Source organism: Homarus americanus, unplaced genomic scaffold, assembly GCF_018991925.1.
Source record: "Homarus americanus isolate GMGI-L3 unplaced genomic scaffold, GMGI_Hamer_2.0 scaffold30535, whole genome shotgun sequence".
NCBI lineage: Eukaryota > Metazoa > Arthropoda > Malacostraca > Decapoda > Nephropidae > Homarus > Homarus americanus.
This window is the reverse complement of record NW_024732440.1, coordinates 5,809,442-5,836,752: the sequence shown is the minus strand read 5'-3', so window position 1 is coordinate 5,836,752 and position 27,311 is coordinate 5,809,442. Positions and strand designations below refer to the sequence as shown.

Here is a 27,311-nt window from a genome sequence, read left to right as displayed (position 1 = left end):
AAATGAAACCTGATTTTTCAAATTCTTTACAATGATTTCATTATTAGGACTGCAACATTCTTATTTATGATTACAAAATATACAACAGATTTCCTTGAAAATTCTCCTTGTCTAAGTGATTTTCGTGAGTGGATAAAATTGTTAGCCTAATAATAAACTGTCAGAAAATTTGTGTCATTATTTTGAAATGTGTAAAATACGCTAAGGTTTCGGAAATTTAGTACAGTAATAGCAATTCTGTGTTATTTTTGTTATTTATTTGTATTTTTTGGGATTCATCATTAAGCAATTAAATTTCCTCAGAACGCACTCCAATTAAGGTCCAAATACTAGAAAACAACTACAATAAAAAAAAACGAGAGGATAATCTGTGAATAAATAAGTGTACAGTAATTGTTCCTGTTCGGCTGTGGGTTAGCGAGGTACGTGACCACAGTATGATAGTAACCTCAGCTGTATGTGAGCTTCAGTGGACGGGCACGGGATGAACCTACTACACACCACGGAAAATATTAATCAAATAGAATGGCATATGTTTCCCAACTCATTGCTCGATGAATACAGGGGTAAGAAAACTCACTATGTTTAATTGAATTGTAAATGTCTATAATGCATGGGTGTCAATTACCTAAATATTCTTTCTGAAATTGCGGAACCTATTTCTAGTGATTTTTTAAGAGATATATTAACTAAATATATTATTTTAATCAATGTCTAACGTTAGATATTGATTTAGTGTATTGAAGTTAGTGCATTTCTTCAGCCATATTTAGGAACATGTTTATTTTGTTTGCCAAGTAAAGATTAGTTAGCAACCGGAATGGGAAATTATTAACGAAAATAGGATTTTCATGTTTTTCATGGCAATTTAAAATAATTTGACCCTTATTTTCATCACTGATATATTTATGGGGTAATCCTGGAGCAGATGGCTAACACCAGAATGCTTTGATTTCATTCTTTTTTTTTTCACACGTTTGGAAAATAGACCGAATAAAAAAAAAAGTTACCTTGCACAGAACGGTATTATTTTAGTTTTAGTCATCTGGGGAATCTCAGGAATTTAAGTATTGGAATCAGTAGTTTAGACAGTTACTTTCCTTTTATGATGTTACCCTCGCAAATGACTTACAAATGCCAGGGTGGGGGGAGCCTTCAGTTAGGAAGTTAGGTCAGGTTATTTGCGAGGAAAATGCCAACGAAAAGTGTCTTAGAATTGTCTAAACTATTGATTTCCATAGTTAAATTAGAAGATTCTGCAGATGACCGAAACTAAAACTTTACCCACAGAACCTAATAAAAACCTGACCTAACAAACCAAAGAAACCTACCTAACTTCCTAGCCAGGGGGCTCCCCGTCATATTAAACAGAATATACTTACTTGGATATCTGGTTCCAATGAAAGCAACTTTCTGGAATTAGCATGGTGTAGTTTTATGTTTTTGGTGGACGCGAGAGTATGCTTGGACTGAGCAGGTCGGTTGTTGTGTGAGAACAGAGTGGACAACACCATGGGCCAACAATTTGATATTTTTTTTAGGAATATTTACAGTGAACAATTTCCAAACATACAAAGCATGTAGAGACATCGATTTAGTGTCATATGATCAAATTTTCACCATGGTATACCCTTCAATTTCCCTCATCTTTCATACCCTGCCCACTACAGGTGATTTATGATAATTGATAGAAAAAACTATAACAAATACTTATAATTAAAATTTGTCGTATTGTTTTCATCATTTATTATAATCCAAAGAACATTTGTGAAAAATATTAACCAAATAGAACCCCTGGTGTAAGTCGTCTGCTCAGTATTACCATTTATTGAGATACAACAATGAATTGCAGAAAGTGGGCAGGGCATATACTTTTTTGGAGTGAGAATTGTGAACTCTGTAACAGGCTGCCAGTGTTGTGACAGCACTGAGTGTGGGCTCATTCAAGACCAAGACTTAATCAACAATGGTACAGGTACTGATTACATTCTGGAGCTAGTACATGCCCAGTACTTGCCAACAGTGCATAACAGAGATGTGATCGAATGCTCAAGCAGTTAACAGACTGATCAGTGGCAAAGAGGATAAAGTAAAATAGAACACTAATTAATAACTGGTCAAACTTTTGAGAACATGACCTAACCCTTTCTAACCTACAAAAAATCCTAATACTGACTACAAAAATTTACCTAATTTAACTGGTGGAGGAGTATTAAGTGATTCCCTTCTTGTTTTATTTTTGTGTATGCATTCGTCACAAAGAAGCCATAACACGAAGGAATTCTTCTAGATGAAATTATTGAGTATTCATAATTCTCTCTCGAGAGAAAAATTAGTGTCTTTGAATTGGTCAAGCTGATTATGTGAAGCTCGTGTTAATATGAAATGAATATAGTATCCCATGAAAGTGTCATTAAGGTGGCATCACACTAGCATTTCTATTATTAACTTTTTTATTACTCGTCTATATTTTCACAAATCATCTGCGTTATCGTTGGTTTTTTGTCAACTCAATATCTATAATTGATACTACAAAGTTGTAAATTTTTTTTTTTACTTAAAATATAAAGCTAAAATTATTTTGAAGAAATTATTACTCTTCTTCCCAAGATTACTAATTATTATGTTTAATTTCGTGATTTTAAAAGGGTAAGAAAATGGCATATGTTGTTTACATTTTCACCACACGAGAATAACAACAACATGACTGAGCCAACAGATAAAGTAATTTGCCAAGTATGGACACGCCTCTCTGACGAATTCTTGGTGGACCAGATAAGGCAGCGCTGCTGTCTGGGATCACCAGGACTTTTCATATACAGTACAGTACCAAAAAAGGCGTAGAATTGCTGCGCTTTCTTCGCTAGTTAAATCCATCTTGTTTGCTGACAGTTGTCGAATGAGGGAAACTGGCAAGTTGGTTCTAAACGCGGGTGATGGTGCACAACAAAATGTTTGACGATTTTCTGAAAGTTGACAAAATATCGATGAAGGAATGCCGGTGTGACGCCGCCTTTCATGAACTTAAAATCCGTCAGTGTTGTTGTAACCTGATCCTGTCTATATCATGTACAGAAGGAATAAACATATTTGAACGTGTAAGAAACTAGGCACATAGAATCACTATATGCTCCTTAATCAGGTAAATAAGGTAAGATTTTTGTAAAAATATGCATTGTTTTAGATTAGGAAAATTTAGGTCAGGTTCTCAAAGGTTAGATTGGTGGGTAATAGTGGAGGAAATGGTTTGCACCAGAAGGACTTTATGGAATTGCACCAAATTTTCAGATGTTTGGATGATACTGAGTATTAAAATCGAAATGATAACATTGTAGTTTTTTTCCTTTTAGCCTATCCTTTGATCATAAATTACTGTACTACAGTTAGTGGGCAGGGCATTAAAGGAGAGGGAAATAATGGGGTAAAAACAATGAATACAGATCATATACCAGTGATTTCACGTCTACGTACTTTGTAGGGGAATAAATAAATTAATTGCCGTAATTATGGCGCCATCAGATCTCCCATGGTGACCATGTTTTAGTTTCACATCGTCAGCTATACGGGAGCATCGCAGTCTTTGTTTACATGTCAATAAACGAACGATTATCTCATCTGGCGTGTTTATTAAGATTTAGGTATTACTGTACTGTATTGTATTAGTGGGCTCGAGGATAAGAATTAGGTTAGATTAGGAAAACTATGTTTTCCTGGTGGTTTTTGAAGTGTTTTGAACGATTTTGATGTTCATTTCTATCGGAAATCACTGGTTTTTATGATTTTCTCCATCCCAAAACTGGGGATAAGGGGGGGGGGTTATCGCAAAATGAGCGATTTTCAATAGAAATGAACATCAAAGTCATTCAAAACACTTCAAAAACCACCTGGAAAACATATACCTAGTTTTGTTATTCAATTGCATTGGGGCCCACTTATGCAAATTTACCACGATTTATATTGGATTGGATTCATTTAGTGTTTATTGAAGTGCTGTTTGGATGACAGTAAGAAATTTTAAATAATAATACAGTATACAGGTTAGGAAGTTAGGTGAGGTTAGGGCAGGTTCTTACATTTAGTGTCATCCAAATAACATGTGAAAATTTGGTGCAGTTCCATAAAGTCCTTGTGGTCCTAACCATCTCTCCTACCATTATTGGTTGGTGTTTTGTTTTAGTGTTTTCACTAAATTTTCTCTCATCTTCAAAGCCCTACCCACTTTGTAAGAAACCATTGTCATTGGTAGCAGTTCATATCAATAAATATGCATCAGTGAAGTAAATAAAAATCAACTAATTTAAATGACCATTAGAAATATTAGGAAAGCTATTTTGGTTGTTAATTTCCCATTATGGTCACTAATGAATCTTCACTGTCAGCCATACTTAGGGACTGTTGTTTATTTCAACAGCCATACTGTACTTGGGTTAAATAGAGTATACAGGTATATGGTTTTAAGGTTGCCACCCCAGTGGTTGGGGACAAGATTAAGTAATACAGTACAGTACCTGTACTTTATCAATGGTCTGGCCTCAGCACCAACTTAAGGAATTTTCTCCATAGAAAATAAAAGCTCATTTACCTTAAGAAACTAAAATATGCAGAAGTACATTACAGTTTATGTTATCACAGTTGCAATTTTTTGTGTTTTTTTCTTTATTCGGAAGAGCTGTCTCTGTCATACAGAGGGCCCCCAAATTCGTGGGGGTTAGGTTCTCAATATGGCAGCGAATCGCCAAATCCGTGAATAACATTGGGAGGGGGGGCATTTTTACTTGTGTAAAAAAAAATGTACAGTAGTACCCCGATTTACGCGGTCAATTGAACCCACAGGGTACCGCGGAAAGTGAAAACTGCGGTAAGTGAACAACAGAACATATGGGATTAATTCCAATAGAGACTGGCCCGACCCCCAAACTCCACTTTTTCTGACACAATACCTTTGTTGTAGTAAAAATAACATCTTAATTTTATGATGGTATGCTCACACAATTAATATTTAAGAGAAATACAGTCGCCAGGTTAATGTCCATTCAAATAATGGACTCAAATCCCCTCCCCCCCTCTTCCCAGCTCACTAGCTCCTACCTCTCTGAGAAATGTTTGGGTGAAAACACTAGATTTTAACGTTTAGTAATAAATAATACCTCAGACTAAAGTTAGGATAATATAATGACATTTCTGGATTCCTTGCAGGTCAGGGAATATTTTGAATGTAAACTTCATATATTTTGCACAAGCGATAAAATATTTGCTTTGTTTAAACCAAATTATTACATTAGATCTAAAATTTGTATGTCTAATGCAAAATCCATGATGTTTATATTCCAAATGGTCATCATATTGTAAGAATTCAAGCAATGTAAATTATATTCTGGCCGGGTAATTTGTATGAATTTTATGAGCTAAATAAAAAAAAATAATTATACTTCACCGCGTATATGAGAAGATGCACCGCGGAAAGTGAAAGTCCGGTTCTGGCAAGGTACCGCGTAAATGAGAAATTGCGGAAAGTGAAACCGTGTAAAGCGGGGCAATACTGTATACTGTATTCCCTTTATGTGTTTGTCCTTAGGATAATTATTTCTTTTACCTGTAGTACAGTATTGTATGTGTGTGTGTGTGTGTGTGTGTGTGTGTGCGTGTGTGTGTGTGCGTGCGTGCGTGCGCGCGGACACACATACACCCACATACAAATAAATAATAATTGAAAAACCCTCTCACAAATAATCAGAATTTTTTTTATTAAAAATGTGAGTTCCCTCCATCCGTGCTCTATTAATAAAGTACTGTAATAGAGAACGAATGTGAGGGTAAACTCACATTTTTAATACATTTCTTTGTGATTATTTGTGATAGTATTTTCAAATTACGCTATTATTGTTTTGTGTGTGTGTGTCTATACACACACACACACACACACACATATTTACAATACAGGTAAAGGAAATTACTGTCTCTAGAACGAATGGCACCCTGTCCCAGCCGCGAAAATGCCTGCAACTTTAAAACTACCCACAGACAATCTTGGGTACATCCAGGGTGTCATCCGCGAAGTAAAAATCCGCGAACTTGGGGGTCCCCTGTATTTATTTTCTGTAATTGAGAGTTGGATAGTTTCATATAATTCTTTTTCCTGGATAAAGCTATACTGTATACAGTGGTCCCTCGGTTAACGAACACAATTCGTTCCAGAAGGTCGCTCGTTAACCGAAACCATTGTTTCAATGGATTTTGGGTAATTGGTTCCAGCTCACCGAAAACTACATACAATGTGAAAAAAAAATGCGTTAAAGTACACTTACTTTGTGGTGTGTATGTAGAAGGCTCCTGGTTGATGATGATGATGATGATGGGAATTAGAAGTGGGGATGGAGGAGAAGGGAGAAGAGAAGGAAGTGGGGGTGGAAGAGAAATCACCCCATGCTTGATGCCGTCATTTCACCCATAAAATTTTAATTTCACTTGGTGTAATTCAAGATTATTTTCTTTAAATTAACACTGCACTGCACTATATATTGTCAATATGTAAAATAAATGTCAGAATGACCAACAGTTGTACTGTAAAAATGTAAAAATACTCTTTGTTCAAGAGACCCACAAGCAAGATGTTTCCTCCACTGAACAGAGATACAAACTGAGGCCTTGGTGGGTGAGTGAAGTGGCTGATGGGCACACCAAAAACTAGTTCCCTGTACTGCAATTATGTTAAATAAGTGTTAAAATGACTAAAAATTTTAATATAAAACTTGGAAAATTATTGAATAGTACAACCTTCTTGATTTTTACTCCAATTTTAACGAATGTAAGTCCAAGAACCGATTTCTGTATTGGCGGACTAATCTTCCAGCTGATGAGCAAGCCAAAGCATGTCAAAAATTTTTCGTAAGATTTTCGTTAACCGAATTTTTGTTCGTTAACTGAAATGACAATTCTTATGTAAGGTAATTCGTTAACCGAGGCGTTCGTTAACCGAGGGACCACTGTATTCTTAAAAATTTTTTCATAATGTGGCATTAAGAAAAGTAACTTACCAGACCTAACCTATTCTAAAATACTACAGTTATTTACTGTTTTATTTTTGTAAGATATAATAACATTCCCTCCTTATCGTTTTTTTTAAATATTGTTGCATTTTACAATTTATCGTTCATCAAGTAAAGAAAACTAATCAAACCAAACCTAGGTTAACCAGACCAAAAACACTAAGGCCAATCATCTTTTGTGAAGTACCAGGTATTACCAAAGACTGTATATTGTCAATACAGGCAGTCCCCGGATTACGTGCGAGTTCCAATCTTACGGATGTTCTTAGGTTGAAAATGTACTTTGAAACACATGCCGTCTATGCATACCACACTGTACTTGCAGAACTGTTTAAAATCCCACTATAACATAGCCTAAGTCTTTATATACATTTAATATCACTTAATTGAAGTGAAAAGAAGAAATATAATTATAAAATACAGTAAAGGTAAGTAAAAAATAAGTCATCAGGTAAGGGCAGTAGGTAGTAGGCAGCTGTCAAACGGGGAGGTATTACCATTCGGAAAGATGTTGGAAGCATAATATCTTGTTTAGTGTGTGCCTGGTTGGGCTAATCCCCAGAAAAAAAACAACAGCAACAACTAAATTTAAAGTTTAACTTCATGGAACCATGTTTGTATTGGCATATGTTCATAAGTTGAACGTACGTAACCCGGGTACCTCCTATTTAGTCCCACTATGCAAGATTTTACACTTTTTAAGAAACAACATTATTTATTTTTACCTATCATCATCAAGACTGTTTTATGATAATTTTCCATATTTGTGATATAGTTATCTGATGGCAGTTCTCCAAGTTGCACAGTCTCGTACAGCCTCTTGTGTAAGTTTATTTAATTATTATTGTTCTTTTTATTTCAGGCCTGATAGTTTCCACAAAAAGCAACTTAATCAACTGAGGCAGGATGCTTGAGGGCTTGGCAACATGGGTACTCAACAATTATCTGGGAAAGTACCTGGAAAATTTACACACAGACCAGCTCTCAATTGGTCTATTGACGGGTAAATTGTCAATACTGTACTCTACTACTTTGTAAACTGCTGTGACTGTATTATATATAAGTCTGCTTTGCAGAATGTATGAAAGCAAAGGGACAGTATTTATTGTTTTGTTAATCACTATCTGTATTTACATGATAAGCAGCCCTGATGATGAGAAAAGTAAAGAATTAGGTTGAAACTGGCTCAGTGACAGCCTTTTAAGTATATTACTGTACCGTGTTGATGAAAGTGAAAGTTGGTACCATAGACCTTTTAGTCTGTTAGGGGTTTTGTAATACATCTAACTGAATACCGATCCTCCAGCACACAAGGAAGCATTGTGACCAGCACTACTTTTAACTGCCATTTCTTCCTCAAGTGTGAAGTTGTAACCTTTCAAAGTTGGGTTTACTGGAGGTGCCCCAGACATGAACCAGTGACACTTAGCACAGGTGGTGAGAGGTGTATCCACTTGGAAGTCACATTCCTCTTAATTGTTAATAGTACAGTAATTAAAATGATGATTGAATGTATGAAGTATAACATATACTGTAGTTGTAATTACTAATAGAAATAGGAAAAGTCAGACAACATGAATTTTCATATTATTAATATTGAAACCGTTTATTTAACCATAAAAATATATACAAATTGAGCAATGAAAATTTTGACATGGCTTAGTCAATTGAGAGTCAGAGCACTCTCAGTGGCACCTGATAAATACTATTATTGCCTCTAACTGAAAGTCTTTCTTCTATGTATACAGCTGTATATATTTTTTCAGTGAAGTGAAACATTAGTAGATGCACTACCAGAATAAAAGATCAGAAATTGCTTCTTGAGGAGGTGTCAGTCCTACCAGTTAGACTTAATTCTTTATTCTTCTGTTCTATGCCACTTTACCATTCAGTGGTCTGTACAGGATCAGAAATGCTCTCCATAATTTCCTCAATTTCTGTAACAAATTATATATTCTCAGCAAAAAGTATTGCTACTATGTACAGTATTAGTATTTAGAAGAATGTACTGTACATGTACTTGTATTATAGCGTAGGATTTTAGAAAATCAAGGGGGAAGAGAGAATGTCTTGTGATGCATTAAACGAATCTCAGAATTACTGGCAGGGTTCTCAAAATGAATCCTCATATGTGGGACATATGGATGATTCTCTCTTTGCTTTGCTTGATAGTGCCATAATACTGCATGTATTGCACAGTATAAATAGTAATTTTGATTTTCAGCCCAATCATGTTTAAATGTATAGAAATTCTTTTATGACACTCAAGTCTTTCAATTTATTTATTTAAAGTCATGTTGAAACTGGTATATGTTATGATTGGTTCCGTCTCCTTGCAAGTATTTTATGTTTATATTTCACCAAATGACTTCAAACTATTGAATCTATTACATTGAGAGTTTGGGGTGAATTGGAGTCACTGCATTGGGTTAAGTTATTAAAATTTAGTCACAATTTGATTAAGTTCAAAGTCACAATACATGGTTTAAAATAACATGGGTAAGAGCATTCCGAGAATGTATGTTGGTTTGTTGTCACATATGCTTGTAATTGTCACATTACCATCTACCTACATTATATGATATAATACTGAACAGGAACTAGCATCTGGTTATTGTGTTTCAATTTATGACTTGTGATAGGATTAGTACAGTCAACTACTATAGTCCATTCAACCTCTCCCTCTGAACCACAAACTCTGAGATTCAGACTCGTGAACCCAAAGCAGTAGACTGATACGTACATTATTCTGTCCATAAATGCTTCGGATTCATGCATCTAAATCTTGGGGTTCGTGGTTCAGAGCGAGAGGCGAACGGACTTTAGTAGTGGACTGTGCACACATCCAGGAAAATATTGTACTATTGTAGATGCCAGTACAGTAAAAGAGAAATTGAGGTAGTCTATCTACCATGTAGGGATTTGATTTATAATTGTTTTCTGCCTCCCTCCCCCCAAGAAATAATGCTAAGCCAGATATCTTTGTAAGCATTAAGACTTCCCTATTTTTAATGAAATGTAAGTAAATAATACAAGTCTGTTAGCTTAAAAGTACTCAAGTTATCAAGATTTTGGAGTACTGTACTATGTAAAGAATACTGTCTTCACACAGGGGAAGTGGAACTGGAGAATGTACCACTACGGAAAGATGCACTGCGGCACCTGGATATGCCAGTTGAGGTCCGGGCTGGATTTGTTGGGAAAGTTAAACTTCAAATTCCAGTTTCACGATTACGTTCAGAACCATGGGTCATTATGTTTGATCAGCTCTACCTTGTGGCAGGACCTGTAAAACTTGAAGAGGTATGTCTATGAGTGCTTCATTCCTTGCCAGTGTAGTGATAGTGAGGTGAAGTGATACAGTAAACTTCAAGGTAAATACAGTAGGAAGAAGTAGATAATTAATTTGGAGTACAATAATAAAGATTTCATGCCAAATGAAAAAAGATATAATACCTCTTATAATGGACGAGATACATTCTTGAGGTTTGCTAAGCAAAATACAATATCTGTTAAAAGAGGCCACTATACTGTAATGTACTTATGGAGGTGTGTTTTTGCAAATAGCAAAATTTGTCAAAATAAATAAATCCCTCTAATTACTACTATTTTATTGCAGAATGGCTAAATAAGGATTAAATGTTGCAAAATAGGTTTTAAACATTAGAAAAAAGTTGCCGTTGCTTAGAATTACAAGTACACTTGATTTTCTACTGCCGTCTCCATACAAAAATGTAAACATTAAGTGGCAAGCAAACAACTCCAGTGCAACAATAATAAAACAAGTAAAATGGCTGTTGCGGGGTGACAATGCTTAACTTTTATACATGTATTCAAATGAAGACTTTGTTAACATCAATGATAATGGAACTAAATTTAATAACACTCACCAGTTAATTTTTTTGGAGCTTGCTGTTATCGAGTATGGTTTAAACCTGGGTTGTCAAATATGTGGCCTGGCGCCCTCTTACATGTGGCCCGCGGCCCACGGCCCACTGGCTGCTCCAGCTGCACCTTGAGCAGCTAAGAGCCTAAGACACTAGCATTTGAAGTGAGACTATCTGTATTGGATAATGCTGTTTTATTCTATTGAATCTATCGCTTCTATTGAGTCTGTTCAAAGGCAAGTGCTTTTAGGATGTTTTGTGAATCTCACTCCATTACGTATCTGGTGTTAGACTGACGGCCTGCTAAATGTGTTGTTAGCCCATTTGACTAGTGGGGGTTTCCCTCAGCTGAATAAAATTGTCTGGTGTTTGCTAGAATAAAATACTCAGTGCAACAGCACCAATGAAAGAGCAATATGAGATAGTTTTAATGGTTAATTGTGGTTCTAAGCATGCCACTGTACAAGTTGTGAGATGGGCTGACCACTGGCTGTCTACTGGTATTAGACGTGATAGCTCTGATACGGCTGACTCTCACTTGGGCAGTCACACGGGTACTAGTCCTGCATAGTCGCTCAAGGCAGTTGGAGCGTTGCATACATCGGAAGCAGTATCCATTGTGTTTACTTTTGAGCCCATAGTCATGTTATCAAAGAAAAGAACAATTAATGACAAGCGTCAGTTGGTACAGGAAAAGTGGAATATCTTGTACTTTTTTGTTGAAATGAATGGAAAACCGACATGTTTGATTTGTAAGCAACTTGTAGCTGTTGCCAAAGATTACAATGTTTGAAGGCATTATGATCCTAACCATGCTCAGAAGTATAATAAATATAGTGGCAAGTTACACGAAGACAAAGTTAAAGAGTTATAACAGTCACTGAAAAAGCAGCAGTCAGTATTTAAGAGTGTTCATCAAGTCAGTGTTGCTGCAGTTAAGTCAAGTTACAGGATTACCCATAAAATAGCTGTGTCATTGAAGCCTTGAAAAATGTCAAACATTTGCAAATGTTAGCCTTTCAAGAAATACAGCTGCAGAGAGAATTAATGAATTATCAAAGAATATTAACAGTCAACTTAAAGGCAAAGTCCTTTACTGCATTTTCTGTTGCAATTGATGAAAGTACATTACCAATATAACTGATATGGCACAACTTGCAGTTTTTATATGTGGTGTGGATGAAAATATGTAGTTAACAGAAGAGTTTATGGAACTGGTACCAATGAAAGGAACAACAACAGGTGATGACATCTTTGCAAGTTTGGTAGGGGCACTGGATAAATTAGGTGTTGACTGGGTGCAAACTGTGAGTCTGGCTACAGATGGAGCACTGCAAATGGTTTGGAGAAAAGCTGGTGTGGCAACAAAATTAAAGGAAAAACTACTAGCTGTGAACCCAAACCATCAATTTCATAATTTGCATTGCATTATACATGGAGAAGCTGGATAATGTCATGGATGTCGTTATAAAGGTCTGAACTACAAACAATTCAACTGCTTTTTGGAAGAATATGAGAGAACACACATGGACTGCCATATCACACTGATGTTCACTGGATAAGTCGAGGAGTCGTACTGAAGCAATTTAATGAATTGTGTAGTGAATACAGATGTTTATGGAACAGAAAGGAAAGGATATGCATGAATTGAAAGATAATGAATGGGTTTAAGCTCTAGCTTTCATGGTGGATATTACAGAGCACTTAAATTACCTGAACACAAAGGTGCAAGGACGCAATAAATTGGAACAGAGTTTTATGACTGCATTCATGCCTTTGAGATGAAACTGCAGATTTTTGAAAGGCAACTTGCAGTGAGTAATCTTTCACACATTCCGACCTTAAAGTCCCTGCAAGGCACAACTGAGCTTCGTTTTGATACCAGCACAGAAAAGTACTGCATCAAGATTTCCAAGTTAAGGAATGAGTTCCAAGAAAGATTTGTTGACTTCAAATACCTTGAGAAAGATTTAAGAAATTTTCAGAACCCATTCTGTCAGTGTTAATGAAGTTTCATGACCAGAAGATCTTCAGTTAGAATTAATTGAGCTCCAATGTGATTCTGTTTTGAGGAACAAGTTTTCGAGTGTCGATGTTGGCACATTTTATCAATATGTGGGACTAAATTATCCCAGAATTAAGTATTCATATTTACATTTGGAGTGACACTTTCTTTGTATTCATATACTGTACTTAGAAATAAGAAGTACATGTATGTATTTGCATTTGAATACTGAACCCATGTATTCACTCCTTTCATGCATGTTTATGATGTAATTTGTATCAAAGATTTACCTAAATGGTACTGGTTGTACACATCTTGGTATTTGACAAGATGATACAGGTTGAACCTCCCTAATCCGGCACCCTTTGGACCTGACCAGTGCCGGACTATAGAATTTTCCGAACCACAGGTGGTCTTTGTAAAATACATAGTATTATTGATGCGCCAATCTGGAGCATCATATTTAAAATTTTGCGCCTAATGTTTCTCTGGGCACACTACACTGTCCTAAGGGCAAAGCTGTACTGTACATGTACTCAAAATAATGTACTAAATGATTACTAAAATTTTTGTCTAGTGCAAACTATAGCATGATTATATTCAAATTAATAATTATCTTATAAGAATTCCAGCAATGTAAATTATATTCTCTCTGGTCACTTCTGTGACATTTTATAAACAAAAAACATAAACTCAAGCTAAAGGACATAAATAAACAAATAAATACTTCACTAGACCTTCGGTTCCAACTGTCAAACATGTCACTGTCACTTGCCTCCCCCCATCTTCCTTATCTTCCCAGCCAGGGTTTGGTGTTATAGGCTTAAAGTTTTTATCTTTCATATTATCACAGACTAAAGTTAGGAGAATATAATTTGTATTGCCGGAATCCTTGCAAGACAGTGAATAATTTGAATATAATCATCATATGTTTTTCACAAGAGATAAAAAATTTTGCTCTTTGTATTTTTTTTTTTTTACAAGAATAACACCCAGGCACAGGTCAAACGACCCACAATGGGGCCTGGGGGGCGAAAAAAAAAAGAACAGAAAGAAATTGAAAATAGAGAAGAAAAAGGTTATACAGTAGTCCCTCGGTTAACAAACACAATTCGTTCCAGAAGGTCGTTCGTTAACCGAAACCATTGTTTCAATGGGATATTGGGTAATTGGTTCCAGCTCACCGAAAATTACATACAAAGTAAAAATAAATGCAGTAAAGTACACTTACTTTGAGGTGTGTATGTAGAAGGCTCCTGGTTGATGATGATGATGGGAATTAGAAGTGGGGATGGAGGAGAAGGGAGAAGAGAAGGAAGTGGGGGTGGAAGAGAAATCACCCCATGCTTGATGCCGTCATTTCACCTATAAAATTTTAAGTTCACTCAGTGTAATTCAAGATTATTTTCTTTAAATCAACACTGCACTGCACTATATATTGTCAAAATGTAAAATAAATTTCAGAATGACCAATAATTGTACTGTAAAAACATAAAAATAGTTTATGTTCAAGAGAGCCACAAGCAAGATGTTTCCTCCACTGACCAGAGATACAAACTGACGCCTTGCTGGGTGAGTCAAGTGGCTGATTGGCACACCAAAAACTAGTTTCCTGTACTGCAATTATGTTAAATAAGTGTTAAAATGACTAAAAATTTTAATATAAAACTTGGAAAATTATTGAATAGTATAACCTTCTTGATATTTACTCCAATTTTAACGGATGTAAGCCTAAGAACCGATTTCTGTATTGGCGGACTAATCTTCCAGCTGGTGAGCAAGCGAAAACATGTTGACATGATTTCATAAAAATTTTGTTAACCGAATTGAAGATTCTTATGGAAGGTAATTCATTAACTGAAATTTCGTTAACTGAGGCGTTTGTTAACCGAGGGATCACTGTACTGTGTTAATCTACACCACGAAGATGCCGGAAAACCAGCTTTTTAAATTGAGACAGATTGTATACGTATGGAAACACAGAAGAAGGCAGGGCATTCCACAGTTTGGCTGTGTGAGGAAAGAAGGAGGTACTATAACGGGTTATTCTCGTGTGGCCGACATCCACAGAGAAACGGTGGACACCGCGGGCAAGACGTGTGTTACGAGCCCACGGCCTTGCCGGCGGTACACAGGATGCCAAATCCACCTAACATTGCCTGTTAAAGTACCTGTAAAAGAGAGAGTGAAGCAACATTGCATCGAAGAGCTATAGCATGTTTATATTCAAATTAATGACTGTCTTATAAGAATTCCAGCAATGTTAATTATATTCTCCTATGTCAGTTCAGTGACATTTTATAAGAGAATAACTTAGTCACTCTTACGGACAGATAGATAAATAATCACTAGACCTTGGCATTGTAGCGTATGGTATGTGGCCAGTTGTCAAATTTATCTTTGTGTTTGTCTATTTTCTCTTTGTTAGGCTCACATACATACGTACACGTAGGAGATTCGCACTGAGGATGGAGGTGAGAAAGGAAACTCGCAATGACGTTTTCTAATATATATTGTATGTACAATGCAGTGCTAGGGAGTTGCTGTGTGGTGAGGAGCTTGTTGAGAGGAGGTCTTGTCTGTTTGAGAGTGTTGAGTAAAATGACCTTCACGGCGAGGCTGGGGTTATTTATTCTATTCTGCCGGATCAGATAGACAGATGTGAAGTGAGCGAAGCTGCTGATTGGCTGAGGTGAAGGTGGTAACGGGCCAATCATTGTGCAGTCCGAAAATGAGGCCCATCACATTAGGAACTCACCCCTGGTTGGCTGGTAAGTGAACGGCAAGTGATCAACCAGCAGTTGTAGGGGAAGAGAGTATCCACTACAGCATCAACTGTCAAACATATCACCTTACCTCCCTCCCTCCCTCCCCCCATCGTCCCAGCCAGTAAACAGACCATTTTGCATCCCTTAATTATAGCTGTGTTGATTTATGAGTGTTTGTTTAAACATACTACTACAAAGAACAATGTTTTGTTTATTCTAGGAGATGGGCTGAGGTGCATCTGGGTAGACTCTCAGTCTTTTCAGTATTTTGTGTTTCTCTCAAGTTCCAAACTAAATTATTCCATTTAAACAACACTTCGATTTAGTGGGAATTCGGTTTAAAGCAACTTCTCTTGGAACATATCTCGTGTTATATCTAAATTCTACTGTACAGTGTACGGTAATTGTAATAAACGAAAATAGATAAACAATATTTCTCATTCTGCACTAAAAATGACAAAATAGTTACGGTAACTGTACATAAATTGATGATGTTCACCTGTAAAGAAAAAAAATATCTGTACAGTAAATGAAATACCTGTAATAAAATAAATGTGCTTAGGAGGCATATTAAGGGTAAATAACAAGTGAAATATTACAGAAACACTTGAAATACCAAAGAATGCACCAAACACCACGAGGACCAGATGTAAACAAAGGTATGCCGAACCATGGATGCTAGCGCCGGTGGGTACTAGCGGTCGTCCGGCAAACTAAAATTTTGCCGGACAATTGAGTACCGGATTAGGGAGGTTCAACCTGTATTGAATATTATGGATGATAATAAAGCCATCATCAATAAAATGAATAATATTGATACAGTAGGCGCTCGCCAATAACGTTTTCGACAATAACGGTAAGTTACAATAGATACCCATTTTCGATAACTTTTGGATTCTCTTGAATAACGGAAATTTCGCGGGAAGCGTCCGAGCGCATCAATGATAGCATTTGTTTGCCGCCATGTTGATGACGTAGTTGTCGACTCCGCCTCACTCTCACTCTCACACGCTCAGTGGAATACAGCGCTGCGCCCACGTGTGAGATTTTCGCCACTATAACCAGTGGTTGTTAGTGTCGGTGATCAATAATGGCTTCCGCATTTTTGCCTGTGGGGGCTAGGGGAGGTGGTGGAGGGAGTGATTTGCCACCTGAATGACTGGGAACTTTTAAGTGAGGAAATTGAGCTGTCCTGAGTCTACAGTGCGAAATATTAAGAGGAACTTAGAGGAGACCAAGAAGAGTATTGTGCTGGCTAAAAATATTTCGGAAGTGATGGAAATGCGAGGCGAGCTATGAATGATAAAGGTGATAGAAACAGGTTGTTAGTGATAACAGAGCATTTTCTTGTGAAATGGTTAGCTTGTAGAATGAAAGACAGTGCAAGCGTTAGCGGCCCTCAGATACGGAACAATCATCACACCAAGCACCTCAAAAACTAAGTGTTATATTACTCAAACTCTTTATTTTGATGATTGAATAGCAATTCTTTTTATTTCAGCTCACAAAAAGTGTTATGAGGGCTTCAAGGGGAAAAAATGGGTGAAATTCTTGCGGCACCAATAAACCCTTTTTACATGTATTTTAATGTCACACAAATAACGTTTTCGCTAATAACGGTGTTTTTCAGGCACCTATTAAACGTTATTGGTGAGAGCCTACTGTATGGTGAAAACTTGAATACCGTTAATAGTATAGATTATTGAATTTAAAATGGCATTTGGTTCAAGTTACTGTATATACTGTATAACCTATGGGTTCAGTAGAATGTAAACTCTTAAACAGTGGATTCAAGATGACAACCACTTACACCGTATATTGTTTTTCTTCATCAACTCTGATGTCTTTCTCCGTGAAATATGCCTGCAATTTAAGGAACACATTTTGCACTTAGAAGATAAGTCACTACTTAGTTTTTGGGATATGTTTTAATCTTCAAAGGTAGATTTATACACTGGCAAAGAAGACATTAAGATTTCCATTCGCTCTTTACACAGTTCTCTTTTCACTTCCACTGACATTCTAAGTTGTAATACATTGTTGATTAATGTTTGTGTGTGTTTTTTATGACAGTATGATGAGGAAGCTGAGGAAGCAGCATCACAGGCTCGCAAAATTGCACAGCTGGATGGTTTGGAGGCTGCATGGAGAGCAAACCAGGAGGCTTGTCATGAGGCCTCTCACTATGCCAATTCCTACTCATCATGGCTTAATTTTGGAACTTCATTCATGACTAATATTATTGAAAATATTCAGGTATAGTTATATATTATGTGATCCTTTTTTACTATAAGTAGAAAAATTATTCTTGGGATAGTTTTTTTGGTCCTTTATGTACAGTACTGCATTTTACAGCTAATAAAGATGCATAGGCATGTAAGATGCACCCCTCTCCCCTCCCATTTCAGCAGGGAGTAGTAAGGAAAAACTTTTGTGTGTATTTTTCTCATGTAGCCATAGTTTTCTTAAAATAACATACCTATCCTGTACTAGTTAATTTGAGGAATAAATAAAAATAACCAATAGATTAAATAAAAAAAAATACCATATTGCCATTTGGCTGTTTGACGATGAAATTTGTCCATTGTTTCACAACACACTGGAGACTGTTCAGAACAGCTGACTTCCCTCCTCTGTCTCCGCTCAGCATGAAACCTTTACACACTAAGGATGTTTATTCCCTTTTATTTTATTTTTTTACCTTTTGATATTATTATTTTTTTTTTCACATTCTGTATATAAGATTCAGTGTGCATTTAACATAGTAAAAAAAATAAATTACCTAACTTAATGACCTCGGTATTTCTACCTGTTTTGGCTTTGACGCTATTATGAGGTTACCTATGGTCAAGTGGCTTGACCACAGTCACATGAATATTAAACTTGTCAACCTGACTTTAGTATTTCCACGCTAATGTAGCCCGTAACCCACACCCCTATTCTATGTTAATACAGTAGCTGATTGGTTCATAGGAAATTCAAACTAAATGTGCTCACAATTGGTAAGCAGACCTGTTATTATCTAAAATAATGTTCAATAATTATCTGAATAATCAAAATGCAAATAATTTCAAGGCATTAGTACTTCAGAGAGGATGCAAGACGCTCAGGGGAACCAATCAGCCCTTTGTAGCTATAGACGAGGGGTGGGGCTTACGGGTCAGGTTAGAGTGGAAAGGTTATGATTGACAGGATCTGCAAATATTTTTGGTACGTCATTTTTTTTTCATGAGTATGAGTGCAGGTACAATATAACATGAAATACTTGAATGCAAATGAATAAAATAAAATTTTTAAATTTATAACTATTAAAATAATCATTAATTAATAATAATCTTCATTTGTTAATCCAGGCAGTCTGTTTTTGTTTCATGAATCACGTAGGACTGTTTTTAAACTTTGTATATGCTAATATCTCTGAATATGTTATGAATCAAAATTAATTTTCAGCTAAAAATACGTGATGTTCACTTGAGGTATGAGGATGATCAGAGTATTGCTGGACAAGTGTTTGCTTGTGGCCTCACCATTGACACACTTGCTCTCCAGAGTTCAGATGACCACTGGATTCCAAGGTAAAATCGCTACTTTTTTATATTAATACAGTGAACTAATAAAACCTATTGCAGATTGAATTCTTAGAAAATCACTCGGACATCCTTCTATAACCAGCCTATACAGGTACTTTGTTTCAATTGTCCAAACACAAAAATTTATGGTTGCCATTCTTCAGGTAGTGATTAAAAGTGGTTACTGGTTTACATCTGGTGAATGTTAACACTTACTGTATTTATGTTTTTACATTGAATCAATGAAGATGTCAGAAGGGGATTTGGCATTTAGGGTTCTCACCAGTCGTTGGGGTTAGAAAAGGAGATGGGTGGCGCACACACACAGTAAAACCTCGATAAATCAGAATAATTGAGCAGACCCCAGCCCGAAAAATGCGGAAGTCCGGAATAAAAACGCAAATCGGGGGGGTGTTAGGAGATGACATTTCTTATCTTGTCTGTTGAAAAAATTAGTTGTTATAATGTTTTTGCTGCACTTCAACTACTATGGTCTTTAAGTGCACAACAAAGTTATTGAAACACTACATCAATAATAAAAAAATGAAACGGATGTCTATAGGCTGAAATTCAGACATAAGTCTGGTTTTTGTCAACTGTTTTCACCAAGATGATTGTTACGTACTGTAAAGTGTTATATGTAAGTAACCACAGAATTTGTCTTATGAGTAAAGAGAAAACTGTATACTGTACTGTACTATAAAAATAAAAATTAGACAAAATAAGTGTAGGGATATATTGTGTGGGAGATGAGTGATCTGAGAGCAGCTGGTTTGAGGGGAGGTTGCGTGGTTTGGTAGCTCATTCCTCCAACATCCCTTTAACATGTCTTTATGCAATCTCGTCATAATTTTTTTATCATTTAGGTTCATTTGGTGCTGGGTTGATAAAATATTATCATAAAGAATCAACTTTCCTGAAAAAAGAATTCCACACTCAACACCAAGAGTCAGTTGTTTACAAACGGGAAACAACTGATCAGCCTAGTTCCCTCACCGCTCAAGCTTACCACTACATTTGTCTTCAGCACTTAGTAAATTAGTACAGTACTATAGTGTATTTATTATCACTTAATAAATATTGTAGTCTATTTATCAGCACTTGATAGGTAATATTGTTGTGTAGAGTATTAAGCATCTGCATTAATACGTTGTCTAAGTGTACAAGAAGCCAAATTGAGCCATCATGTATCACTCAAAGGTTGTAAATAATGTTGTTAGTTACTTTGTTGTAAGCTGATTTGTTGAAAACTCTCAGACAAACACATCCTGAGTGAAGACCTTCCGATACAGCTTATCCATTTATTTTCAAGTTAAATTATAAATTACATAGTGTATTGTATTTTCTCTGTTATTGAAGATGTTATATTAATCATGATGAACCATCCACCGTAAGAGGCTGATCATACGAGAATATAATACTGAATCAATAAATGAACCTGACAAATGCGGCAATGCCCAATCAATCCTCCCACAACCCCCAGTCTTCTTACATATGCAGTGTCTTAGCTTTTGTTAGGCCTACAGCAAATCTGATTACCGGGTAGACCACTGTACTGTAAGCAATTGGTGTTGTTTTCATAAGAATTTTTTCTAATTTTACACATTTCTTAAAATATTTACTGAACTTATATAATATTAACCCATTCTTAAAACCAGTTAGTATCCCAGTTAAAGATACTGTGTGCTCTACAAAAAAGTTCACATAAATAAGTGTAGGTTGTGAGGTGCAGCACACTGATACTATACATATAAAGGCAACCAGGCAGGACTCGGCCTGAGACAATGAGACACGTGCCGCACGACACCCATGCACAGACATTCAACCGCATCACAGACACGCAAACCGTCCGGACTTATGCTGGATTTTCCAGATTTGAAAAAAAAAAATTCTGGTGAATAGAGGGGCAGCCCATAGAAAATTTTGGTACTGAACAGTGGAGTTTCGATAATTCGTGAAGTACAAAGATGCGTACAGTAGTACCCCGATTTACGCGGTCAATTGAACCCATGGGTTACCGCGGAAAGTGAAAACTGCGTAACGTGAACAATAGAACATATGGGATTAATTCCAATAGAGACTGGCCCGACCCCCAAACTCCACTTTTTCAGACACAATACCTACGTTGTAGTAAAGATAACATCTTAATTTTATGATGGTATGCACACACAATTAATAATTAAGAGAAATATAAATAATATTTGGTTTTTTAACACTTACATTAGTAGAAAAGATGGCTGGGCACACGGGAATGGGGGGTTGGTTCCAAGGCAGAGGGCAGATTATTGGCCCTCACCTGTATCACTTGTATCAATTGTATCTCTATCCACCACATAGGCTTGCATGGCCTCTTTGTCAAACCCCTCAAAGTCCATATAAGTCCATATCCTCACTATCACTATCACTGACTTGGGCCGGCTGTAGTGGGTGGCGGGTGAAAACTCGGTAATGTTTTGATGACTGGGCGACCTTGTGCGCATCCTGCCCGCGCCGCTTCCCGCGTATATGAGTAGATGCACCGCGTAAAGTGAAAGTCCGGTTCTGGCTAGGTACCGCGTAAATGTAGAATCGCATAAAGCGAAACCGCGTAAAGCGGGGTATTACTGTATTTAAATTTGCAGGTACATCTGTTACTATGATATCTCCGTTAGCCAGACAATTGGTGCAGAGCTTTTCAAGGAATGAGAGATTACTGGGTAAAGAGGGTACTCTCCCAAAGCTGGAAAAAAATCCCTCATCCCCATCATTTTCTGGGTACCAGGAAAATCTTCTTCAAAGAACCAGAAATTTCACATTATATCATCTCTTGAACCTAGAAAGTAATCCCCCTTCCTTAGAATTTTCTGGAATGATGCAATATTTCATCTTTCAAACCCAGAAAAAAATTCCCTCATCCCCAGCTTTTTTCGGGTACCGGGAAATTTTCCTTGCAATTTTTCAGAAAACGTGCCTCTCAGAAAATCGTTCCCAAAGTCGGAATTTTCCAGAAAATTCTGGTTTTTGGAACGATTTTCCAAGAAAATTTCAATTCCGGCTATCAGAGAGTTTGGTTAAATAAGGGATTCCATCTAATGGAGATATGACTACCTCTTTATTTAAATTTCATGGTCAAATATTCATAATTCACGGCAAGCACCGATTGTCGCAATGTTTGTTTATATCACCTCACTGCTCCAATGTGACGAAGAAATAAAATAACTATAAAATAAAACTATAATATTAATAATGAAAAGTAGTAAGTGAATTGTTTGTGGGAGCCAGGGCAGATGGGTGGTGGACTGAGTGTCCCTTTGTTCCTGAGCCAAGCACGCCCCTCCGACTTCATTAATACAACATTATGCAATTTCAACATAATTCCCATATTTTTTAATTCGTTTGGCGCTGGGTTAATAATCCTGGTTCTTTATTGATATAGTGTGGTAACAGCCAGACCGGCACCTGGCTCCTTCCATGTTGGTGTATTGGCGTAGCCCTCACAAAATTAGGAGAAGGAAATGAGCTGTTTATCTAATATAGAACTACGATACTATTTGTACAATGTCTGTGTTATTACATTATTTTATGTACTGTATTATGATGTCTGATGTTTAGTGCTTATTAAAGCAATTTTGGAACAGTTTATGGGTATTTCTTAGCCTCTGAAACCAAACTAATTATTTCACTTTAAGTCAGTTGGATAATAATTTACGATTTGATAATAATCGAGACTCCACTTTTACATTAGGAGATTATAGACCAAAAGTGATAGACCTGGTAATTTTGTGTCTGACATATTGTACATTGATTTTATTTTTTCTGCAGGTTTGTGTATGGGGGAAATTCAAAGATGGCCTACAAGTTACTTGAACTTACCAACATGGGATTGTACTGGGATACCAGTGCTGATGTCTTCAGTGACAAGTCTCTCGGTGAATTGGCGGTATGTAGAGTGAAATGAGTGTGTTCAATGATATAAGAGTATATGGTATTTTTATGATTGGACCTTGTCTGAAAAGAGTGAAATGAATTGGGGGCGAAGAGGACCTTAGAGTTAAATGTTATGGATTCAGTAATGTGCCTACAATGTAAAAATATTGGAGGTAGGGTGAGTGAAATGGTGAAAAATGTAAATGGAATGGTAGTTCAATGAATAAAGCGTGCATTTTTTATAACGTACCGTATTTTCTGGCTCATAAAACGCTACAAGTAATAAGATGCACCCTATAATTAGCAAGGAATACAGTATACTCGCAACTTATGAGTATTTTTCTTACTTGGTTTCAACTATATGTGGATTACCCCTGGGGTTAGACTACAATTTCCAATTTCAAGCTCAAAACTTTAAAAATGGGTCCCAAGCCCGCCACACGATAGCCCGCCAAGCGCACCACCCCGCCATCCCACCTGGGCACTTCTATCTGTCTAAGTTGCCTCGTGTGTATCGTCGGAGTAACAACTGCCTCTCATGTGTGTCTATTTAGTGCGCTTAAACCTCTCTCATACTCGTTCATAATGCCCAAGCACAAGCCAACCTTTGCCTCTGGTCCTCCAGTGAAAAACAATGCTCTGTGATGACCCTGGAAGAAAAAGTGGCTGTGTTAAACTTAATAAAAGGCGGCATGTTGATCGCTGCTGTGGCACGGAGGTACGGGCGGAACGAATCAAGCGTGAGATTCATCAAGATTCGGGAGAGGGAAATTCGTGAAACCGTGTCTACAAGTGCCTCAATTACTGCTAAGGTGACTAGCCAGGTTAGAGATGTAACTCTGGTGAATGTGGAGAAGGCATTAAACATCTGGGTGGAAGATTTGAACCAGAAAAGTGTCCCCATCGACGGCAACGTGCTCAGGGTGATTTAGGGGATTTTTATGAGCGTTTCTGACTTATGCGTTTTTTGGCTTTACGCGGGGTCCCAGGAACGTAACCCCCGCGTAAGTTGCAAGTCCAAGTTGCTGGCTATATGCTGTCATGTTTCTCACTACCACAATTAAATATCACTTTATGGACCTAATATCAATCATTTGTTGGTACAGTAATGTCTTCATTAGCCGGAATCCCACAAACGCGGAACTCTCTGATATCCGGAATTGAAATATTCTCTGTAAATCGTTCCTAAAGCTTTAATTTTCTGGGAAATTCTGGCTTTGGGAAAGATTTTGTGAGGGGCACATTTTCTGGAAAATTTTGAAAAAAAAATCCCAATACCCGGAAAATTCCGGGGATGGGGATTTTTTGGGGGGTTTGAGAGATGAAAATCAGGCTCATTTTCTGGAAATTCCAAGAAAAAATTTCCGTTACCCGGAAAACTCTGGGGATGTGGGATATTTTTCCGGGTTTGAGAGATGATGGAATGGGCAATTTCTGGAACTTCTGAGAAAATTTTTCCGTTACCCGGAAAATTCTGGGGATGAGGGTTTTTTCTGGCTTTGAGAGAGTCGTCTCGTTACCCATAAGTGCTCTGCACCAATTCTGGCTAATGGGGATATCACTGTATTATTAATTAAATTGACCTAAGTTAGTACAAAGGATATACCGGGTAATTATACAGCACAGTCATGCGCCGGTTAACGTCCTAGATACGTTCTTGGAAACGTGACGTTAACCGAAATGGACGTTGTCCGATCATCACATAAACTTTGTATTTATACTTACGTGTATGTGGAATACTATATATAAACATATACACTTTTACTCTTAAATCACTACTGTAATGTGATACAGGTGATTCATTTTTATCTCTTGTGCAAAATACATAACGTTTATATTAAAATTATTCACTGTTTTACAAGGATTCCAGCAACGCTGGGCAGATGGGGGAGAGGGAGGGAGGGAGGGAGTGAGCGAGGGCGCGTGGGGGGAGGGGAGTTGTTTGACAGTTGACACAGGCCCAGGTCTAACGCGTGTATATTTATCAGTTCTTAAGTGACTAAGCTTCTCTCCTATAAAAAGCCAGTGAAATGACCTGGGTGAATATAATTTACATTGCTGGGATTCTTGTAAGATGTTGATTTATTTAAATATAAACAACCTATAATTCGCACTAGACATAACAATTTTAGTACCGTAATCAAATTAGTACATACAGTCTGCGCGGAATGTTAGTTCGTGTGCTGAAAAAATATTGATATTTATGATTATGTTATGTAAATAAAGTCAAGTAACACTTACCACTTCAATTAATACTTTGTAGTGTTTCCTCTGCGCTTCAAACAGTCTTTTAGCCTTCGAGGAACACTGTCAGCAAGGTTTTGCAAGAGGTCAGGTGGCAAGTTAGCCCAGGTATCCTTGATGGCTGCCTCTAGCTTCGGGATTAATGATGTGTCAGTTAACAATGGACCACAAATTTTCTATTGGGTTAAGATCTGGGCTACTGCCAGGCCAGTCATTAAGGAAAGGTACCTCACAGTCTTTGAGCCACTGTATGACACTTTTAGCAGTGTGGCATGGGGCACCATCCTGCATGAAAAGGCTTGCCTTAGCTTTATCAAATGATTCAGGTAAGAAATCACTGAGCAGTTCAAGATAGTTGTACTGATTCTTCATCTGGTTCTTAGGGAGGATTACTAGTTCACCAACACCATAATACGTAAAGGAAGCCCAAACCATAAGCGAGGCAGGGTGCTTAACAGTCTTCACTGTGTACTGTGGGAGGTGCGCGTCTGAGTGGGGGGGCGGTACACCCTCCCTCCATTACTCCCAGTCACAGAAAACGTAGCCTCATCCGACCATAATACACTCCTCCATGTCTCTAAATCCCACACTTCATATTTCTTGCAAAATTTCACTCTATTTTCCTTCTGTCTCTTTGTCAACAGAGGTTTACGGCAGGCACGAAAGCTCTTAAATCCCAGGTCACCGTGCAGGGCTTGTTGAACACAACTTAACGAGACGTGACTCAAAAGACGGGGGTTTCTCTCTTTCACTTCATGTGCTGTGAGTGAGGGATTGGACCGAACTTGTCGAGAAATAACCTTAAGTGTCCGTGGAGACAATAATTTAGGCCTACCAGACTTAGGTAATGGAGCTGGTAACTCGTCCTCTCCAAGGTCACGGAAACGTTTGACAAGATTTTGAACAACTCGTAATGCCACACCAGTCTGAGCCGATATTTCTCTCAGTACATGGTTCGCTTTGTACAATGCAATCACTGCTGCAATATCGTCTCTTGTAGTAACCCTCCTGGACATCTCTGATGGCCACTATGTCGGGTTAATGCACCTTAAACTAGACAAAACATGGCCACCTGGTGCGGGAACCCGCACAAAAAACCTTCCCCTCACAGCTGCCAGAGGCGCACTGCCTACAAGCCGTGACGTGTTCTCAGTTGCCAAATGTCAGCACTTGCCAACAAACCAAGCGTTTTGACATTCGCATCCCAGGACAGGCTTCACAACATATGATCTTATTTTTGCGAGAACTTAGTTCGTCGGCCCTATCGCGACTTAACATTCCGCGCAGACTGTATGCACTCCAGCTTTGCACTAAAGTCATTTACAGTATTTCTTTTACGTTTCTTTTAGTATGGTGTGTGCATGTAAATGGATGAAAATAAATGAAGAAATTTATGTAAATCTACCCAAAATTACAGTTGAAAAACTTAATACTGTATTATAAAATGTACTACAGTATTGTACACTAATGTACTACAATTTTTATATCTTGAGCAAAATATATGATGTTTATATTCAAATTGTTGGCTGTCTTGCAAGGATTCCAGCAATGCAAATTATAATCTCCTAACTTTAGTCTGAGATATTATATAAAATAAACACCTTACAGCATAAAGATATCACGAATCTTTTGTCTGGGAACACAAGGAGGGAGGTAGCCAGCGAGTGTGGGAAGAGGGGGGGGGAGGCGAGGTGACAGAGTGTCTGGTGTTTGTTTATTTATTTGAGATACGATTTGACAGTTGGCACTGAAGGCCTGCGTGTTTATTTATCATTACTTAAGAGTGACTAAGCTCTTCTCATAATTTGCCACCCAAACGACCTGGGTGAATATAACTTTCATTGCTGGGATTCTTGTAAGATAGTGATTTATTTGAATACCTGTAT

General features: G+C 37.3%; 1 protein-coding gene across 5 annotated transcripts in view; it reads left to right on the top strand.

Annotated features, from left to right (window-relative positions):
* Window positions 1-375: 375 nt before the first annotated feature.
* LOC121868786 (vacuolar protein sorting-associated protein 13D-like) overlaps window positions 376-27,311 on the top strand; it is a 226,289-nt gene continuing 199,353 nt past the window's right edge. For 4 of the 5 annotated variants that reach the window (XM_042369702.1, XM_042369700.1, XM_042369703.1 and 1 more), the window contains exons 1-6: window positions 381-566; window positions 7,909-8,049; window positions 10,159-10,349; window positions 17,780-17,962; window positions 19,157-19,281; window positions 23,077-23,194. In XM_042369702.1, the coding sequence (XP_042225636.1) occupies window positions 7,953-8,049; window positions 10,159-10,349; window positions 17,780-17,962; window positions 19,157-19,281; window positions 23,077-23,194 (714 nt within the window). In that variant the 5' untranslated portion in view covers window positions 381-566; window positions 7,909-7,952. Of the gene's footprint in view, window positions 567-7,908; window positions 8,050-10,158; window positions 10,350-17,779; window positions 17,963-19,156; window positions 19,282-23,076; window positions 23,195-27,311 lie in introns of all 5 variants that reach the window. The other variant, XM_042369704.1, reaches the window with a different exon arrangement.